The 19,277-nt window shown below is 44.6% G+C and overlaps 1 protein-coding gene across 1 annotated transcript in view; it reads right to left on the bottom strand.

The window, feature by feature from the left end:
• LOC129383906 (uncharacterized) overlaps positions 1-19,277 on the bottom strand; it is a 137,380-nt gene that overhangs the window by 28,094 nt on the left and 90,009 nt on the right. The window contains exons 2-3 of the mRNA XM_055068918.2: positions 10,713-10,939; positions 192-436 (exon numbers count right to left, since the gene is read on the bottom strand). Coding sequence (XP_054924893.1) covers positions 192-436; positions 10,713-10,939 — 472 coding nt within the window. The remainder of the gene's footprint in view (positions 1-191; positions 437-10,712; positions 10,940-19,277) is intronic.

The raw sequence follows: 19,277 nt of genomic DNA on the forward strand, positions 1-19,277 counted from the left end.
TTTCTCTTAAGAGAATATTGATAGCAGCCACACATGCATGTCTTCACTATGTCGAAGACAAACGAAGATCTCCGAGGAAAGACAACGGCTATCCGTTCATATCACGTCAAGGGTGTGCCGATGCCCTCCTGTCAGACACCACCACACATTTCGCTTTTGCACTTTTGCACTGTTGCACTGTTGTAACCAACCTGAGTGCCCTTGTGGACTCCGGTCCGGCCTCGAGGTGGTAGTAAACCTCGGCGTTGTACGGCATCGGGTCCGGGTCGTGGGCGCGCACCTGCAGGACCCTGTACCCGGGACGGGTGCGTGTCTGGTGCACCTCGGCGCGGTACACCGGGTACTCGAACCGGGGCGGGTACTGGTTGGGCACGGTCACCTCGATCTGCATCGTCTTCACCTCGGTCACACCCTGGCTCACCGCGGCCACGATCACCTACCAAAGAAAAGCGTGCGGGGAATGAGGGGACCACTTGTGTTTGGTTCTGCTGCTTTTAAAATTGTTCTTCGCTTTATTTGGTCACACCGTAAATACAGTATACCAGAAAGATGTTGGGGGCCAATAGTCGAAGCTGGTGCAGGTCTATGATGACGCACATTTTCCAGCAAAGCGCATTTAAGATTATGCGTAATGGTGAAGGTGTAAAAACATTCAAGTAATGAATAAAGTAACTAAACATATTTTAACTAAACAAACGTATCGTGTGATACGCGCACACGATACAGCCTAAATAAATAATCTAGAAACATTATACAAAAACGAAACATGAATAATTAAATGAAAGAGTCACGTATAAATAGCAGTACGCTTGTCATAATTGCAATCATACTAGACGGGCGCATTGAAGGATAGTTGAGGCAGAAAATGAATAGTGACAATCAATGAACTAGCTTTAGTTGCGTGAAAAATTTTGCGAAATACAACCGTTCATTCGCTACAGCAACTTTCTGTGGTACATGAAGTACCAAAACACTTCTAAGTACCAACTAAAAATTTCAAGTGGTACAATGCTTATTCCCCGTAACAGTTGCAACCTCTATATAACTTTTACAGGAATTTCCCTTCGTTTCACTTATATTTCTTTTAAAGTGCTTCAAGTGCACATGAACAGCGTAGCGCTTTAGTGGCAGCGCACTAGAGATAAAAGCAGAAGCTCTTTTGAAACTATTCTAGATAATAAAGTTTAGGAGAAGCAGCACAGATTACATCGAGTTTGTAACCGAATGGCGAGCATACGCAAGTCGCCGTGCTAGGCAATATGTCTCAGGTACCACTAGCACAACTAACCGGAGATGCTACACGGTTGTCTCTCCTGCAGTGACACCTCTCGCGTGGGAATGTCCGGGTGTGGATATCACACTCGGGCACTCTATACCATACTAATCTGTCATCGCATGAACAATGAATTGTTCATCGATGAAATATGTCATCGCATGAACCATGACAACGTTCCTCAGCTCCTGCAGTAACGTTTTCTTTTTCGGCCTGAAAGCACAAACCTTTGCCGGGATATAAATTTGCCCGCTTTTCATCCTTTCTTTTTCCTCTGACATAGACTTGTGAGCAATCAACTTGCTTATTAAAATTTTGTTTTGCATTCAAAAAATATTAAATTTTGGTGTTTCATGGGCCAAAACCACTTTCTGATTATGAGCCATGCCGTAGTGGAGGGCTCCGCAAACTTTGACCACCTGGTGTTCTTTAACATGCACCTAAGTCTAAGTACCACGGGTGTTTTCGCATTTCGTCCCCATCGAAATGCGGCAGCCGTGGCCGGGATTCGATCCCGCGACCTCGTGCTCAGCAGCCCAACACCATAGCCACCGAGCAACCACGGCGGGTGTTTTGCATTCCTTTTCGTTTAAGCCGATAGATAAAGAATTGGCTAGAGATAACACACGCATGTAGAAAAGAAAACAAGATCCTGCACAATATTGTACCGAGTTAACAGGCGGGTAAGAGGGCTCAGGTCGGACGCCTCATAACCTCACACATGATACTTTGTAGAGTATTTCAATGTTGGGCCACAGCAGGACATACTTGGCAGGCCGTGCGCCGAGCTGTTACTTGCATATAACTTCCTCCTACAATGATACGCCACTTTCTCATACCAGCCACCTCAATTTGTTTTCTAGTAACGTCTTTCTCCAAATAATTGCTACTGCTCCCACCAGCTATAGCCCCTCATACTGAGTATTAATTCTTCTGTTATGATTATTTTTTGTGTTAGAAAGTCTCAATACTAATTGATTAAACCTACTAACCTAATTAATTAAATGAAGAAAGCGTAAAAGAGAGGCGGAAATTCCGAGAGGTTAACCAAGTTGCTCCTGGTTTGTTACCCTACGCTGGCAAAATGAATAAAGTCTCAATATACTGAAGTTAGCCAAAAATTGATTTCTCACTTGAAGAGTGATCTGCAATACGTTGCTAAGCAAAACAATTCATCGGCAAGTATTCCGGTAAGCGACAGTGCCAGCGTCCTCGTACTTGCGTGCAACATTAACTACACTTCTGCTTGTCTCTCTCAAACAAATCATTCAATTGTTTTCTCACACATGGCAAAAAGTACGCCTGAAGGTGCTTGACTAAGACTGATGAGCGCTAGGTATGTTGGTAAGGATCCATGTTTAGGAAGTTCTTTATCCGACTGACAGCGTTTTCCTTTTGTATTTAGTCACTTGCAGGTGTCGAGGCAGCATTAATTTCCGCAGAGCTGGAAGAACTTTCCGACGTACGGTATGTCATGCTGCTGTCAAAACAACGTCGATCCTTGCGTAGCTCCAGCTTGTTCTCGTTCTCACGACAAGGCGATGCTGCCGTGACGGCAGAAAACTGTCATGACGCAAAAAAAAAGAACGTAGAGAAGAAGGAAAGCAGGAAGCATGCAGAAACTTCCGTCTTAAGTTCGGGACATTCTCTCGCGTCTTCTTCAACTGGGACAGCCCCTGCAGGGACCTCTGCAGCATTCGCAGTCGCCCGACGTCCTTGGCTGTTTACACGTCACCGTCTAGTACTCGTGTTTGCAGCCACGCTACCGCCTATGCTGCTGCTGCTGACAGGAGGCGGCTGTAAGCCGGGGGCGTTGCTATATCCAGGCCCCGCCTCCTGACGACGTCACCGAGATGTCTAGATTTGCCCCCAAGCAAAGCAGTCGCGAGCAGACAGAACGCCTTGGGGAGGGCGTGGATTGTGCAGACCTCGCGTTGACAGCGTCAACACAGGGACTCCGCAGGAGGAACCAAAAGGGAATGCTGACACGAGCTGGAAACCGAGGACGTTGAGAAGAACGCTCAGTCGGGTACCCGCCCGGGCCGCGGCTTTCAGTCTTGAGGCCCGAAAAACGCTTTTTCTGTTTATTTTTTCTTTTCTTTTACGCGAGTTCCGCTCCTGAAGTTTGCTTTGAGAATCAAACGCAGTCACTCTCCAACCCTGCACGCTAAGTGACGACCGCGCTCTCGGAATAATTGCTCACTTTTTGACAAGCGCCGCCCAGGGGAGACGTCTCGACTGGGACGCAGAGGTGAACAGCAGATGCTTTTTTTTTCTTTCTTTCGATTTTTGCTCCACATTTCTCTGACGGCGTTTGCCGTACAAGTGCTCGGATGTTTGTGGTTGCGCGCGCGCATTCGTGCGAGTCCTTGTGTTGCTTTATTTTGCATGCGTGTGGCTGCTGTGCTACTGCTATTCGTACTGCTCTGTGATAGAAAGTGAACTGGTGTTTAAAACAGAAAAGCTGAATTCTTAAAGCGCTTAGACAACTCAAGAAAAAAGGAAAGGATTCTTGTAGGGAGGCGAACCAAGGTAAGGAGCATAACCAAGGACGTGCCCGGTTGGCCATGTCACACTTGAGGAGGGGAAATTAGGATGCATAGATAAGAAAATGGAAACATAAGAAAAAGAATAAAAAAAACTAAAAAGAGGTAAATGTATCTTACGGGACGGCTAAGAAGTACGCAAACTATTTTTCGATCGGTAAAGTATTTTTTAAACTCTAATTGTACTTCTTTCTCATGACAACGTTCACTGGCGATTGAGGAAATCAATATCAAGCTTTCCCCCATAACATGTCGCGCCGGAGCCTAAGTGTCCCAACGTCAGTGTGACGTCACGGATATGAACGCATGCTCTCGCACACAGGTCGTTCTACCGCAACATAGAATTGTGAAAAACCCGATAGGTTGAGTCCTTTGTATGCACGTAGGATAAAAATGCAGTCCTACTTTACCGCGAACCTTTTAACTTAAGCCTTGCATGTGCTCTCAGATCTACGTCTACAAGGACTGCTAGTGCGCGAACTACACTGAGGTGTCGCCACCTGTCCTGCCTTTTCGCGTACTTTCTGGCTTACCGAACCTACGGCACTGTAAACCGACTCACACTTACGGGTGTCAAGCTGTGACTTATAGACCGATCTGCACAATTAAGGGTAAATCGGTTTGCATTGTGCCAAGACAATTGTAGCCATTTTCCGCATTGCAGAAGTGAGTAATATACCTCAACTTGACGTAGATCTTTGCTGGCTCTTTAAGACCGGTGTTATTCTAAACTTTAGAATAAAAAAATTTAGAACATACATAAAACGATGGGCAAGGATGATAAATTTTATCCCCGTTTGTTAATGTCAGGACTGCTTACGTGCGAATGCATGAGACAACTCGCTCCAGAATTTTCTGCTACCAATCGGGAAAGAAAAAGACGCATACGGTATAGGGCGTGTCCATTAGAGTGATGTAAGCGACAGCCAGAGTTTGAAAGCTCAAACTTCCAATGAGCTCACCGAAGATACCGTTAAGCACGGTTTCCAGACAGTGTTTCTCGCTCCACAGCCTTCTTGACTCCAGTTTGCCTTTAGCACAAAGTTCCGTGCTAGTATACTACAAGGCCAAAGGCCTGGGCCTGCAGTCTTTAAGTCCCCACCGCAATCATCGTAAGCACATAAATGTCTTGCACGATTTGGGCATGCGATTGTAGAGAAGGCCCTTGCCAGATTCTGTGACACTTCTTCGCGCGTCGCTTGTGCGGCGGGGCGGCTGAAGCACACGTAATTTAGGGCAGTTAATTGCCACATCTTCCCAACTAACTAGTTTTTTGGTTTAAGCGTCAACTTATTTACCACATTTGCGCATATACCTTTACACAGATAGTAGAAATTGGGGGGGGGGGGGGGCGGAAATGTTTCATTTGCGGCAGCCTATTTTGTATCTGCAATAAACTAAAAATGATTCAGCGATCATTTATGGTAATTTAAGTAAGCACTGTCAATATAACCGCTCTCGCCCAAAAGACGCCGATTATTCCAGACCAGCCTTACATTACCATCTTCCAACCAAAATCAATCTATCTATCTATCTATCTATCTATCTATCTATCTATCTATCTATCTATCTATCTATCTATCTATCTATCTATCTATCTATCTATCTATCTATCTATCTATCTATCTATCTATCTATCTATCTATCTATCTATCTATCTATCTATCTATCTATCTATCTATCTATCTATCTATCTATCTATCTATCTATCTATCTATCTATCTATCTATCTATCTATCTATCTATCTGCAGCCACTCCAAACTAGAACGACGTAGTTTAAGAAGTTCCATGTACACTGGTTGCAATCGAAATGTTGAGTGCTCATGTAGCACACACTAGCACCACATTTCTAGGGTTCTTCGCAAAAAAAGAAAAAAAAACTTGGGCTGCGTAATTTCTTCTGCCCGGTCGATCTCTCTGAAACTGCTCGCTACACTCGGCCTCAATTCATTCGACGACGCGACAGCGTGATGCTTAGATTCCAAGCGATCGGACTAACCGTTTCTCTCGCTCGCTCCAAATGACACGTCTCCGACGGGTTGCAAAGCGATAATCTACCCGAAGGGCTTTCGGGTAGATTATCGGGTAGATTTCGGGTAGATTTCGGGTAGACCTGCGTGTCAGGTCGCTGCGCTGGAAGTCGAGGCCATCGGCCGCTAATGGCGGCAGATATGAAATCCATCGCCGCCTGTCGGAAACACCTGACGCGCTAAGACCTCCATGTCCGCTCTGATTTCACAGCTAAACTGCTGCAAGTTGACTCGCAGTCTCCCCTGTATAGAAGCGGTGCAAACGGCCGCCTGAGAGATGTTGATTCAGAATAGTTTTGGGGCACATATTACGGCTTATACGAAGGACTGTAGAAGAATAGATCGAATAAACTTTATTGTCCAACGGATAAGGTGAAGGAGAAAATCTTCTGGCTGCATTGAGTGCAGACAGTGGATCCGCGAGTGATAATTCGTTTCACGTGATTGTTAAATCGTAGGTTCTTTGCAAGGAACTCTAAGGACAGATATACACAAAACATCGACTCGAAGGTTTCTATCACACCCACAGGAGTCGCACGTCAGGCTATAGGGCGTTAAAATCCTGCTTGTCTAACGTATTTTTCTCGCCGCAAAAGTTTAACACGGCTGGACTCGAGGCACTTTTTTGGCACAGAGGTACTGAAAGCATGGCTTCATCTCTCGCAGGCGTAAAAAGCTATTGGCGCACTAGTGCAGGTTTTGTATGTGCGCCATCCTGAATGATCGTTTATAATAGCTTGTGCATCTTCTCACTCGCATGCACTGTTGGCAATTTCCTTCTTTTGTTATTTATACAACGCCTTTCCCTTTCTCCAGATGCAAGAAATATTATCGGACGTTACTCTGGTACACCTCCCGGCTTTTCCTCTTCTTGTTTCTGTATCTCTTTCTTGCGATGAACTCTAATAATAATTAAGAGGCTACGAGGTAACGTTGCCCAGTCCAGTCATTCATTTCCTTAATATTACAAGATCAACCAATGACTGCATGAAATGTTCTTCAAGTTGTCGCAGAATTTTTTGCACTGGTGCACCTAAAAACTAGGGAAAAACTGAAAAGACATAGAAGGAATTGGCGGTGCTGCAGAACGCTGGCGATGAACTTTGTAGCATGTAAACCCCTATAGGCGGAGAACATATTATATATGTCAGAAGTTACGAGTTCCGAAAGTAACAGTTACTGAATTGCTTCAAAGCGCAGTCTAAAACGATAGAGAACTTGGTGCTGCGATGGAATGGGGCGAGAAATTTGCAGGCTATGGGATACGGAGTCAGCTGGCGTGAAAAAAAAAACATGTAATAGAAATCTCTAGGATTCGTCGAGCCATGGCACAATAAAATATGCTTGTATTGGCGTTCCCTGAAGTTGGCTCATAGAATATAGAACACTGTATGAATATTATTGTTAATATTATTAGTAGTATCGGTATTTGTACTCTTACACACACTTTTACTGCGACAAATATATGGACACTCTAGGCTCATTTCTGCCGTCGCCGCGCGCACTCTTCTGCGTCAGTGAAAGCGCGCGAAGTTGCGCCGACGATGATACTCGATCTCGCGCGCGCAAACGGAGGTACGCGGGGAGGAAGCGCGCTGTCTTCCGTCGCGCGCAAGCCACCAGAAGGAGGAGGGGAGTGAGGGGGGGAGTTATGTTTTGGCGGCGGCTGTTTATGGCACGGCCGCGCGCTACCACGCGCACCCTATCTTGAAAGCCATCCGCAATGCATTGAAGAGAGTGCGGCGAGTGATGATAGCTTCGTGTGCGCTGTGCTCTCGCTGCTCATTTTGCGTTGAAGCGAGAGACAGCACGAAGGCCAATTCGTTCGCTGATGCTGCCGCGCTTTTTCACTCGATCGTTTTGACAGCGAGTGCGCTCGGTCATCGAGTGAGATGCGTTCAGATTTGCTTGTGCGCGCGTGACACCTTGCTTGGTAATTTAGTTAGTAAGCGAATGTTTTTAAGTTTATGTGGCGGATAAAACTACTGTCCTTACTTCGTATAGCTGTCTGCTAATTTGCCATCGCAATCGATGTCTCGTCCTTAGGGCAAAACTGCTACTTCTTTTGTTTATATACTGCCTCTCTTTTGCTTATTCTCTTGTAGTTTCTTTTCACTTTACATGTGTGCCAGAAGCAGCACTCAGATATTCGCGTTGTTCCTGGGAACGTTAAATAAATAGAATGATTGATAATTAGAGTGACCTAGATGCAGAGTTTTAATTGATTGTTGTTTTTTAATGTGATACACATTACTGAATTTTCCTTCCTTCGGTGACGTTTTCAGGAAATGCCTCTAACCACTAAAGCGGTTGAACCATGAACTTGTTAAAGCGATAGTTCTTGTCAAGTTCGAGGCACCCTTCCGTTCGTATCTGGCCTCTAACGCCGAACACGTTTAACGGGACGATGACACTATCTAGGCACGGTAAAGGCAAGCAGTAGTTTACGAGTTTACCATTTCAAGCATAGAGCTGCATCCAAGAATTACTAGAGGGAACAGTGGCGCTGCTGTCTGCGGAAGATGCAAGCAAGGCGATTCAGCCAACAAGGAATTTATGGCTAGTACGCGGATTTGCCTAAGCTTCGTCCTTTCGACTTTGACTAGCTTCGCGACTTTGCAAGCTCGCCATTTTCAACGAAGTACGTCGGTGTAGATGATTAAATAACCACTTGTGAAATTGTCCGATGGCAGGATTTGCACGAAGGACCTCCAGCATAGGAGGCTGATTTTGAAACCATTGCGCCCAGGTCGCATGGGCAGGTAGTAAGTTAGCGCCTTGAGACGGCGGACGCGTTTCGAGCCGCAGTTGCAGTATAGGAAAATGACGTACCAGAAATAACACCAGTGCAACCCGACACTATTGACCACCACTGAAAATTTAGACATATTATATATATACATACATATATATATATATATATATATATATATATATATATATATATATATATATATATATATATATATATATATATATATAGAGAGAGAGAGAGAGAGAGAGCAATAATAAGAATTTTGCATAATCGACCTTAGTTAATTATCTAATTAAACTCCATATAAAACATACTATAAGGAGCGTCACATGATGGCAAACCATATCTCTTTGCTTTCATTCAGCTGTGGTTAACCACTTTCTTTAGTTCCTTTGTTGAAACACCCGGCACATGATGTGCTACACGCGAAAATGTGTGTATTCTATCGAGTGCATTTTTAATTCGCTGTGAATAAAATTCTTAATTCGTATAGCATGTTGCAGTTTAATACTAATATTTATACCTGGAAAACCGCGCTTCATATACAGACGAACTGTTGATGAGTCATTCACGCCAAGGATGCTTTGCTTAACGTATAGATGTAAGCTGCAGTTGAGTATGCCTGACTTTTTGTTGTTTCTTTCGCGTACGTGCCTGCACACTCATGTTTAAGATGGTTTATTCTCACATTCTGTTCAACTATCGCATGTTACCACTCTTACTATCTTTCTCCAATTTTTCAACAAGCTAGCGAAAACATTAATTGCCAACATTTTCTAGTTACTGGCAAATAGATTCGTCTGTCAAATTAATTGCGACACACGGTCGAAGGTATGATCCTAAAGAGCACACCTTTACAGAATTGTACATAAACAAACACTAGCCGAGTTAACAATACAGATAGAAAATAAATCAATCAAAAAGTTTCAGATTACTTGGGATAAAAGCAACACAACATGGAATGATGCTGCCTGAAATTTGCACGTATGTGCATATCACGCACAATATAAAGTCAGTTAAGGACTTGTCACAAGCCTTTATGCATGCTTACTTGTTGGTAAGGTAACCTTTATTTTTATCCTGCAATGCCGAATGTATGCTGATATGCTTCGCCGAGTTTGATGCATCCTAACTATAAGTTAGGCGCGGGAAGCTTAGCGCATAGCGTTCTTTGATACGCTGGAGGAGGTTTAGGAAGTAGCTCCTGCAGACAACCAATCACCACTAATTAATATTCTACCAATGATGTCGCTGACATGATGTCTCATTTTTTTTTGTAAGAATGTACTCTTCAAGGCTGTAAATAAATTTGAACAAGTTGTTTTACATTTCTTTGACGTGCAAATTATGTTTGGGCATCTCAGGGTTTGTTGAACAACTGCTCGCAATGTAAGGCTTACATATTCCAAAAGATAGCGTAAATGCAGCCAGCCTTACTTTTCAAACTACTTATGCAGCGCTCAACTTCCCACCTAAGGTGACTATATGGGCATGTTGATAGGACATGAATGCAGCATTTTGAGCACAAGACGAGGACGAAGAAGAGGTTGAGACACACTGCGTTCGTGTGTCTCAGCCTCGTCTTCGTCCTCGTCTTGTGCGAAAAAATCTGCATCCACACGAGATCACCTCACACTATAGGGACGGCAGGAGGTTTTGTCTTCCGCCCCATAAGAAGCTCAACCGAGCTCAGGCAGTCACATTAAGACTGATTCAAACTAAATCTTACCCCACACCTTTCGTGCTTAACAAAATTGACCAGGATTTTCCCGCGGAATGTAAAAGTTGTGGACACACTCCGTGTCTATTTGATCATATGTTTTGGCTGTGCCCCAACCAAAGGGCTTCGGATCTCAGCAGTGAGGAGGACTGGAGTCGGCGCATATCCAGCGAAGTCCTCCAAGATCCTGGTCGTCCGGAGAGCTCACGACATCGGGAAAGCCTTTGGCCTACCGGTGCCTACGTGGGCGGAGCCACCGACTTAGCCTGGGGGCTTGTGCCCTCGGACCCTAGTTTCTCTGGACTAAAATGAAGTTCTTGCCATGCCATGCCACACCTATAAGACATTCGTTGAGAAGAAAGTCGGGAATGCCGCTGGTATACTGACCACGTACTTGTCGCCGACCTTTCTGGTTATGGGTCGCGCCGTGGTCAGGTTTCCCGTCAGGTGGTTCAGGTGGAAGTGGTTGGAGTCCTTGACATCCAGCAGGCTGTAGGCCACGGGCTTTCCCGGCGCCGACTCGTCCAGGGCCCGCACCGTGGTCACGTGGACACCCGCCGGGGCGTTCTCGTGCACCCGGGGGTCGTGGAACGGAGACCAGAACACCAGCACACCTGCGCATGCGCAAGCATGCAGAAAAGGCAAGAGACGCATGAGGATAAAAAATATAAATAAAGATGTGTAAGTACGAGTCAGCCAAACGCTTTTCATTGGGAAAAGGTTTTAACTTCTGTCTTAAGACGAAGTCTTAGTTTTAGATTTTACATTAGGAACTGCCGCTCGGGAACAAGATGAACGTGTTCGTTTCTAATTTCTGAGCAGAACCAAACTGTAAAATATTGAAGTACACTTGCGATCGCGTTGGAGCTCACCCAGACATAACAGCAAACAAGGGCGCCCTGTGGTTGATGAATGGCACATCATTATTATCGGTAACGCATGCGTAAGTCGATTCTCGATTATCTTTGCACAAATAATTGGCTAACCTAAGCAGTTGTCTTTCGTACGTGCCCACACCTATCCAAAATGGATGGGACGGCGCTGCTTTACCTCGGACATGCGCAGATAGGGCGTGCGTCGTCCCCTTTTTACGTCATTGTGCAACCTTTCAGATGATGGTAGGCCTTCGTGTGGTGCTTTTTTTTTGTGTGTGTGTGTGTGTCTGCGCTGTACTTCTGTCTGTTCGTACGCCTTCTTTCGGGACATTGAATCCTTACGGAATTGCTTTATAATTTCAGTCGTTACAAGTGCAAATAAACAAGAGCCCAAGATGTTTGCGAAATATGTGTGTTATGCGACATGTGTAATGAATCTATATAGGCAACCTCAGATGTGGGTTTACATATCAGAGCGGCAGACTGCAGCTCAGTTTTTGAACTTCTCTAAAGAAAAGATCATCTCTCGATGTAATGATATTGTTTAGTTTGACAACATGAAACACTTGAAAGGCAGGAAAGGGGAAAGTCATTGTTTTATTTTATTCTTTGAGATCTGCCATCATGTGCTTTTTCTTTTTCTATTCCTTCCCCCGGTGGCTTATGAAAGAATACCATTCTCACTGTGCAGAAAACCGCCTGATCCCCCAAACACAAAAGACGTTATGCCTACAAAGTATAAAGCAGACAAAAAAAAGTCGCTTCTATAAATGATACCGAAGAATAGGCATTCCAAAGAATAGACAATATTCGCCTGAAACAGGAAATAATGGCAAAAGTATTAATGGCACTAAAGCAGGGAACATGTAGAATGAATGGAATTTCCTTTTTGTTTGGGAGAGAATAAACTTCTTTATATACATATATTGGTTTTCAGCTCAAACTCCAGGTCTGAAAGCCTAATAATATATGTTGCAAGAATGTAGAACTAAGTAACTTAAGGTAAGCAGTCACTACTCAGTTTCCACAGCTATGCTCGCTGTGCTGACTAATGTTGATTGTTTGGGTGTCCTATTTATATATTACTATATAATCACAAATATAGGCCTATCGGTTCTCAACCTTGTCAGGAATAGTAATAATAGTAACCACATTTGAACAAGACGCAACCGTTGTTTTATTTTTACACTAAAGCAACCTGGATGCGACCTTTGAAGCAAGTGCAGGAAAAAAAAATCAGAATAAAAAGATGACAAGAACTAACATCCGGTACAAGGTCTGTGGACAAATGTATAGCAACATTGGCGATGTTCCCTAGTGCGAATTCAAACTGTAAAGAAGATTTGCGTGGCAAAATAAGAACACTGGAGTCCCTGAGACGTGAGCATGAAGCAGGCGACCATCAAAAAATGCGTTGTAGGACATGTGCACATGTAAAGAAACGGAAAGGCAGACGACACAACGTCAGTCTGAGTCGAGACATTGAAGAAACAAAACCAAACACATCAGCACAGAGAATGCAGACAACGTAAGCAACAGTGACACAAAAATCGATAAAAGGAAAAGAGAAGACAGCAGACACCCAACAAGATAGAAGACCGCCTGACAGAAGACACAACCGTGGAAGCAGACGTGGAAAAAAAAAAGCAGACGGACGTGTTGCTTGGGAGAAACGGAGTCTTGATCATTTTCTCGCTTCAGAACGCTGGAAACGTACCGTAGATTCCCGCGTACAATGCGAATCTTCTTTGTGTATACTGCCTAGCTTTATATCGACTATACCTATTACAATAAAGTGGATGTGATTTTCGCTTTACGTGGTGATATATCAACCATTTATTTAGCAGTACGTTAAAATTATAAATTTCGAGAACTACTTCTTCGCCTGAAAGCAAGTGGTTAAAAAATTTGATATCTTATTATCATTGTCATTTAATTAAAGAAATATGGCCGGTCATACCAGGCCACAACGGTCGTGAGAGCCTGCCTGCACTAAAAGTTGATCATGCGTATCTTCGACCGCACACCTAAAGCGCTCTCTATAAGCCAACCGGAATTTGTGGTGACTTGTAAGCTCTCGTTATTGTACAAGTTCTCACATTTGGGAGAAGTGACATAAGTGTTGTATATGCTGAAGGAAATACATGACATTTCACCCTTCTTCTATTCCGCGCAACTTCCACACCTGTTTTATGCATAAAAATATTACGGTCGACTTTAGACGTCAATGTTCCGAAAGATCTCATTCTGTTTGATTGAAATAGTGCTACTCAAACATCCCCCCGCTTTCTCTTAGTTGTGTTATATCGATATACGATTCAACGCTTCTTGTTATTTCTAAGCAGGAAAAAATATTGTATGCGTAATTTTACGGTAGTTGAGTGCGGTAGTTGATCCTCAGGCCAAAAGCGACCAGACTGTTGAGCGCGCAAAAAGAAGATCATTTCCTTTTGGCTCAGCGTGAATGCGTAAGCAAAACCTTTAAAAAAAACACTCAAATGAGAAAGCTGGGAGACAAGAAAAAGGGTGTGGGCGTGAGAAGCTTACTTTTCTTCAGTACGATGGAGCGATGCGGTAAAGCTGTCTACCTTGTCTCGCCTGCGGTGTCAGTGTGATGGAGTATTGCGGAACAAAATATGCAAGAAAAGTACTGACAGTTGTAGAACCTGTCGGCTTACGTTCTGTACTTCGGATACAAGGAGGAGCTGGTGCTGCTATGCCGCAAATATGCGCACTGCAGCGCAAAGGACAACTCAAGGAAATTGCAGTGCACTTTCCCGCGGACTAGCATAGCTGTCACAGAGATAAAAAAAATTAAACAAATGTCGGGGATTTCCCCGCTGAAATTACGATCTGGTGACCCCGGCGCGGCAAAACCCAAACCTCCTCACGCACGATACACGAGGATTTTTCGCATTCTGTCCCCATCGCAATGCGGCAGCCTCGTCCGTAATCGAACCCGCGACCTCGCGGTCAGCGGCGCAGTGCCATTGTCACTAAGCTAGCGCGGTGGGTTCTAAACGAGATAACTGAACTTCCCATTTGCCGTAAGTTAAACGATAACTTCACGCGCACTTTTGAAATCTTTCGAAACGTTCACATCTTGGTCGACGTCATTTACTCCCGATTTATTATAAACTAACAAGCGACAATAATTCCAAAAGGGTAAAAACACCGCGCGCGCACATATACAGTTTCGATGTACCGTATGCGTACTCTGGCGCAGCCGAAAGTGCCATGACGTCGACGGCATGATAATGGGAGGACGATTCTGAAATGATGAAGACAGTATAACGGCAACAGCGTGACTGCAGGACAACGCGATGGGGACGAGTGTGCGACGTCGATGGCGTGATGACCACTGTATGACGACGACGGCCGTACAACGATAGTGCAACGAGAATCGGACGGCGAAGCTGGAACGACGACGCTGGAACGGCTAGGACGGCATCGCGGCGATGGCAAGTCAACGATTGCATGAGAGTCACTGTGGGACGACAGCATAGTGACACAAAGATGACACGATAACGCCGGCGTAATCGCGATGGAAAGACGAGAGCGTGGTTAGGATGGAATGACGAAGAAGGAATCATGGCGACCGTGTGACGAAGACGGCACGACGGCGAACGTATACCGGCGATGAGGTAACGATGACAGATCAGCGAGAATTAGACGACAACGATGGCATGACATGGCTTGATGCCTACTATATGACCACGATGGCTTGGCAACAAAGATGTGACGAGGACGACGGCATGGCAACGATAGCATATGGCCAGTGGCACGACGACATACCTAGTGACACATCTTCCAGTGGCACACATTCACCGACACTGCAGCGTCTCCGGAATCGGCCCACCAATGCAAACAGTGCCGATGTCTCCAAAGTGAGCAATGAGCCAAGTAAATCGAACGCTTTAAAAACGCTATCCTACGAATGAATGGGCAAATGATTGACCGAACCCCTATCTTCTTTCTACATTGGACTATTCTTTATTAGCTTTATGTTTATCCCATTCCCGACTTAGTTTTATGTTTCAGGATGTGCAGCTCACAAGCTAGGCCCCCTAATACGTCCGAAAACGCAAGCAACGCATCTGTGTCTTCGTCTGCCAAGCATTGTGCCTTACCATGGGCTTTATCTGGAGGCTTGGCTTATTCCACTAGATATCTAAAGTGAGCATGTTTCTGTACGTACATTTCTGAAGCTCTCGCAATCCACATTTTTTCTTCCGTTCGCAAAAAGTTTTAATAACTTGTTCGGATTCTTATCTCACAGCAGAATGATTTGGCGGCGTTATCAATGGCGCCGAGTTATGTTTGTGCTGTCACTGATCTCCAAATTTCAAGTTACCCTGCCATGTTTAATTTCTCGAAGTTCACGCTCGACTCAGGTTCATTTGCGTTTCAATCATAAATTTCCGAGCTACGCAATATTTCTGCCTGCGCGTGCTTTTGGACATCTCTGAAGATAACCTCCTTTTATTTCCTTCTAACTTTTGGAGAAGACAGGACTTAGCCATGTTTTCCTAACTGGTTTTTTGCTCTCCGTGTGCCAGATTCCGTCACCATCTCTCCTGTTAAATTTCTAGAAGAAAGGAAACCGAGAGGCCCAATTTTTATTAGTCATATCATAACAAGCCAACAAAGACACCAAGGACAGCACAAGGGAAACGACTTGAAATTATGTGTACTTATTGAATGAAAAAAAAGGAAGATAGACAGCAATGTAAATGAAAGTGATGGATACAACAACTGGCGCAGGTGGGATGCGAACCCACGCCTTCGCCTTACGCGTGCGATGCTCTTACCAATTGAGCTACCACGGCGGCGTTTTCCCATCTTTTTTGTGGGCTATCTACGATTATCTACTAGAACTAAGCACGGCGGTGTTAGCCAGCACCACCACTCACTAGCCTTGGTGGCAGATGTGGAGCATGCTTTCTGCGGCAGGCTTCACGTGTGCGTGAATTATTTGGGTGAGGGCAAGGGTTCGCCCAGGCATGCTACCTGAATGCATTAATGCTGCTGGCTTCGAGAACCCTCGCTGTGTGATGTACTTGGTGAATTTGTTTGCTTTTTATGATACGACTGTTGAATTACTGGCATTCATCCCGGCCAACAACAATTTGGATCCTCAGCTATTTCAGGTAATATTATAACAGGTGTTCTTACTGCCCGTGCTCATTTATACTGTTCTAATTGATCGTTTTGTGAAGTTTAACGCTTCAACTTAACAATGTAGGTATGGTAGACGTCGTAACGGAAGGTTGCAGAATAAATTTGATTCCTAGCGCGCACCAAAAGCACGGAACTCGAGTACGACAAACTGTACATGAGCGTACGGTTAGTGGCGTTCATTTCCGTGTAGGTGAATCGTGCTCCAGTAATGACCCCTTGCCGTGCGCTCATCACACCTCTGGTAACCATGAGATAACTGCCAAAGGAACATGGCAGACATCGAATCGTAAGTATTTTGGATGAAGCGAGTTTGCAACTGTGGCTTACAAGCTTTATTCAAGCTTAGGCACACGTACAGCTGTGGTACGTATGAATACAGGCGCATGCACTGATTGCAATACAGCGTATCGTGTATGCAATACAGCGTGCTCGATTTAAACTAAACAAAAGAGTAATTTTCTTGCTTGGCACTGGCTGTAATGATTGTCTTCAAGTATTGCTATACTACAGCTACGCTAATGTACAGCTACGCTAGGGCGTGAAAATGGACACCAAGTATAGCGCGACAGTGGCGCTTGGAAATTTCGTGCGGGTTTCTAAATACGTGGAAAACGAAGAAATCGCGTCGGTCGGCAACATCGCACCCACTTTCTTTGGTTCTAGAAAAAAAAATTATGGTGTTTTACGTGCCAAAACAACTTCCTGATTATGGAGCACGCCGTAGTGGAGGACGCCGGAAATTTCGACCAGCTGGGGTTCTTCAACGTGCACCTAAGTCTAAGTACACGGGTGCTTTCGCAATTCGCCCCCATGAAAATGCGGCCGCCGTGGTCGGGATTCGATCCCGCGACCTCGTGCTCAGCAGCCCAACACCAAAGCCACTGAGCAACCACGGCCGGTGTTTAGGTTTTGTTGCATTCGAAGGGAAAATCAAACTATAGTTCATGTTGCAAGCCAAATTTTTATTCGGAAAGGCAATTTTTTTATAAAGATTGCTGAACACCTTAATATTTTCCCAAAACGACGCTATCAAGTGTAAAACCCTGTCTATAACTCAGCAATGGAAAAAAAAAAAGATTCCACCATTCTGCAAACTGCGTCTAATAGCAAATATAAAGTGACAAAATATGTAGCATACTTGGATTGAACTGAACTGAATTCTAGTGTTTTACGTGCCAAAACCACGATGTGATTATGAAGCACACCGTAGTGGCGGATTCCGGATTAATTTTGAACTCCAGGAGATATTTAATGTGCCCCAAATACATGGTCCACGTGCATAATTGTCCTTTAGAACCTGCAGATTTGTGGCTGGTACGCTCTTTATTATTACTACTCTTTATTATTACTGGCTTTCGCTCTACTCACAATTTCAAAGCAAGAAACTGCACAAGACGGATCGAAGTATTTCGTGCAATAAGTACTATGCATAGCAAACAGGAACAGGAAACAAGAAAAGAAAGCAAATCAATAAAGAAAGAAAAGGTCCTTGCGTATAACAGCGCCAGTGAAAAAGAAGCATATTACTTACAAACAAAGTCCTAATAGGATTCGAGAACTGGACCTGGCGGAACCTATACAGATCGGCATCCGAGGTGTATAAATGCATTCTAAAGACGCGCTCCTGCATTCTCTTCTCCGCTGGTTTGTGTCAACAAACACCAGTCGCAATGAAGGTAGGCCAGAGGAGAGGCAGAAAAGTGCCCTCTCATCGTTATTTTTTTCCCCCATATATTTATTGTCCAGGCGCAGATAGAAAAGAAAGACCCAACATTAAGATTCGAAAGGCTGAGCTTCACTGAAAGTCAGGAAAGGAACTATTCCGCGCGCAATTTGAGTACAAAGGAAAAACAAAAGCATTCCGGAAGGAACACTTTCTCCTTTGGAGAGAGCTTTCCTCGTATTCTGGTAATGTGTACTTATGTGCATTTGAAGTGGAGAATATAGGGAGGAAGCAAGTAGAAAGGCGTACGGGCGACCTCTATAGGACGAAGCCAGAGGCAAACCTCTCGTAGTGTTTCTGCGCCCTTGCATTCTTCTCTATCCCGTCAGAAGTCAACGAATTCGTCCATCCGAATGCGCCTGAAACGGCTGAGAAGTGAAGAGTGGCGACTGGAAAACAAAGACGGCAAACGCCGCCTCAGCCAATATTCAGCTAAGGTCACCGTGGCGGGAGCTCATAGAACTGTGTGTGTGACTGAGCGAACTGCGTGTTCAAAAAAAAAAAGAGAGAAAGAAAAAAAACTTACACAAAGGTGAGCTTCTGGACGTAGTGTAGCTGATAGGCGGTGGTGGGGTCTTCGGGGTAACGTAAGGAGGCGCGATACTGGTGATGTTTCAAGTGTGTTTTGTTTATTCAATCTTTTTTTTATTTTTTTTTCAGCGCCCTCGAACTCTCGGCACCTGATCAATGCGCATAATTCATGGACGGGGTCAACGCCTCGCAACCTCTGTCTTTGAATAACAAAGGGCGTCGCGCGATAGTGTGAAGAGAGGTGGGGCATGCCGATGCAGACGACGCTGGATTCCTAAAGCTTCGCCTAGTTCGGTACATCTTGCTTTTTTTTTCTGTGTATCTGCTTCAACTCCTCTGCTGATATCTTTCCTTACTTTCTTTCTCTCTTCCTCTTTGTTTTATAGTGAGTTGTCAAGAATACCGTGCGTTACGCAAACAAACTTCTTGGGAACTTATCATCGCTGCGCATACCGACCTCGCATCCCTTCCGCCTTTAAGTGTACAGAATATTCATTGCCCCTTCATCGCACGTCCCCGCCACTTTACTTTTGGATGCATATTGAACGCAACCTTAAATCTGAAAAAAAAAGAAATCAACGAACTACTGCATCTTCAGAACGGCGGTTGAAGGTGCCATCGTCTGCTCTAGGAGATTCGCTT

The sequence above is a fragment of the Dermacentor andersoni genome, chromosome 9 (genome assembly GCF_023375885.2).
Source record: "Dermacentor andersoni chromosome 9, qqDerAnde1_hic_scaffold, whole genome shotgun sequence".
Lineage (NCBI taxonomy): Eukaryota > Metazoa > Arthropoda > Arachnida > Ixodida > Ixodidae > Dermacentor > Dermacentor andersoni.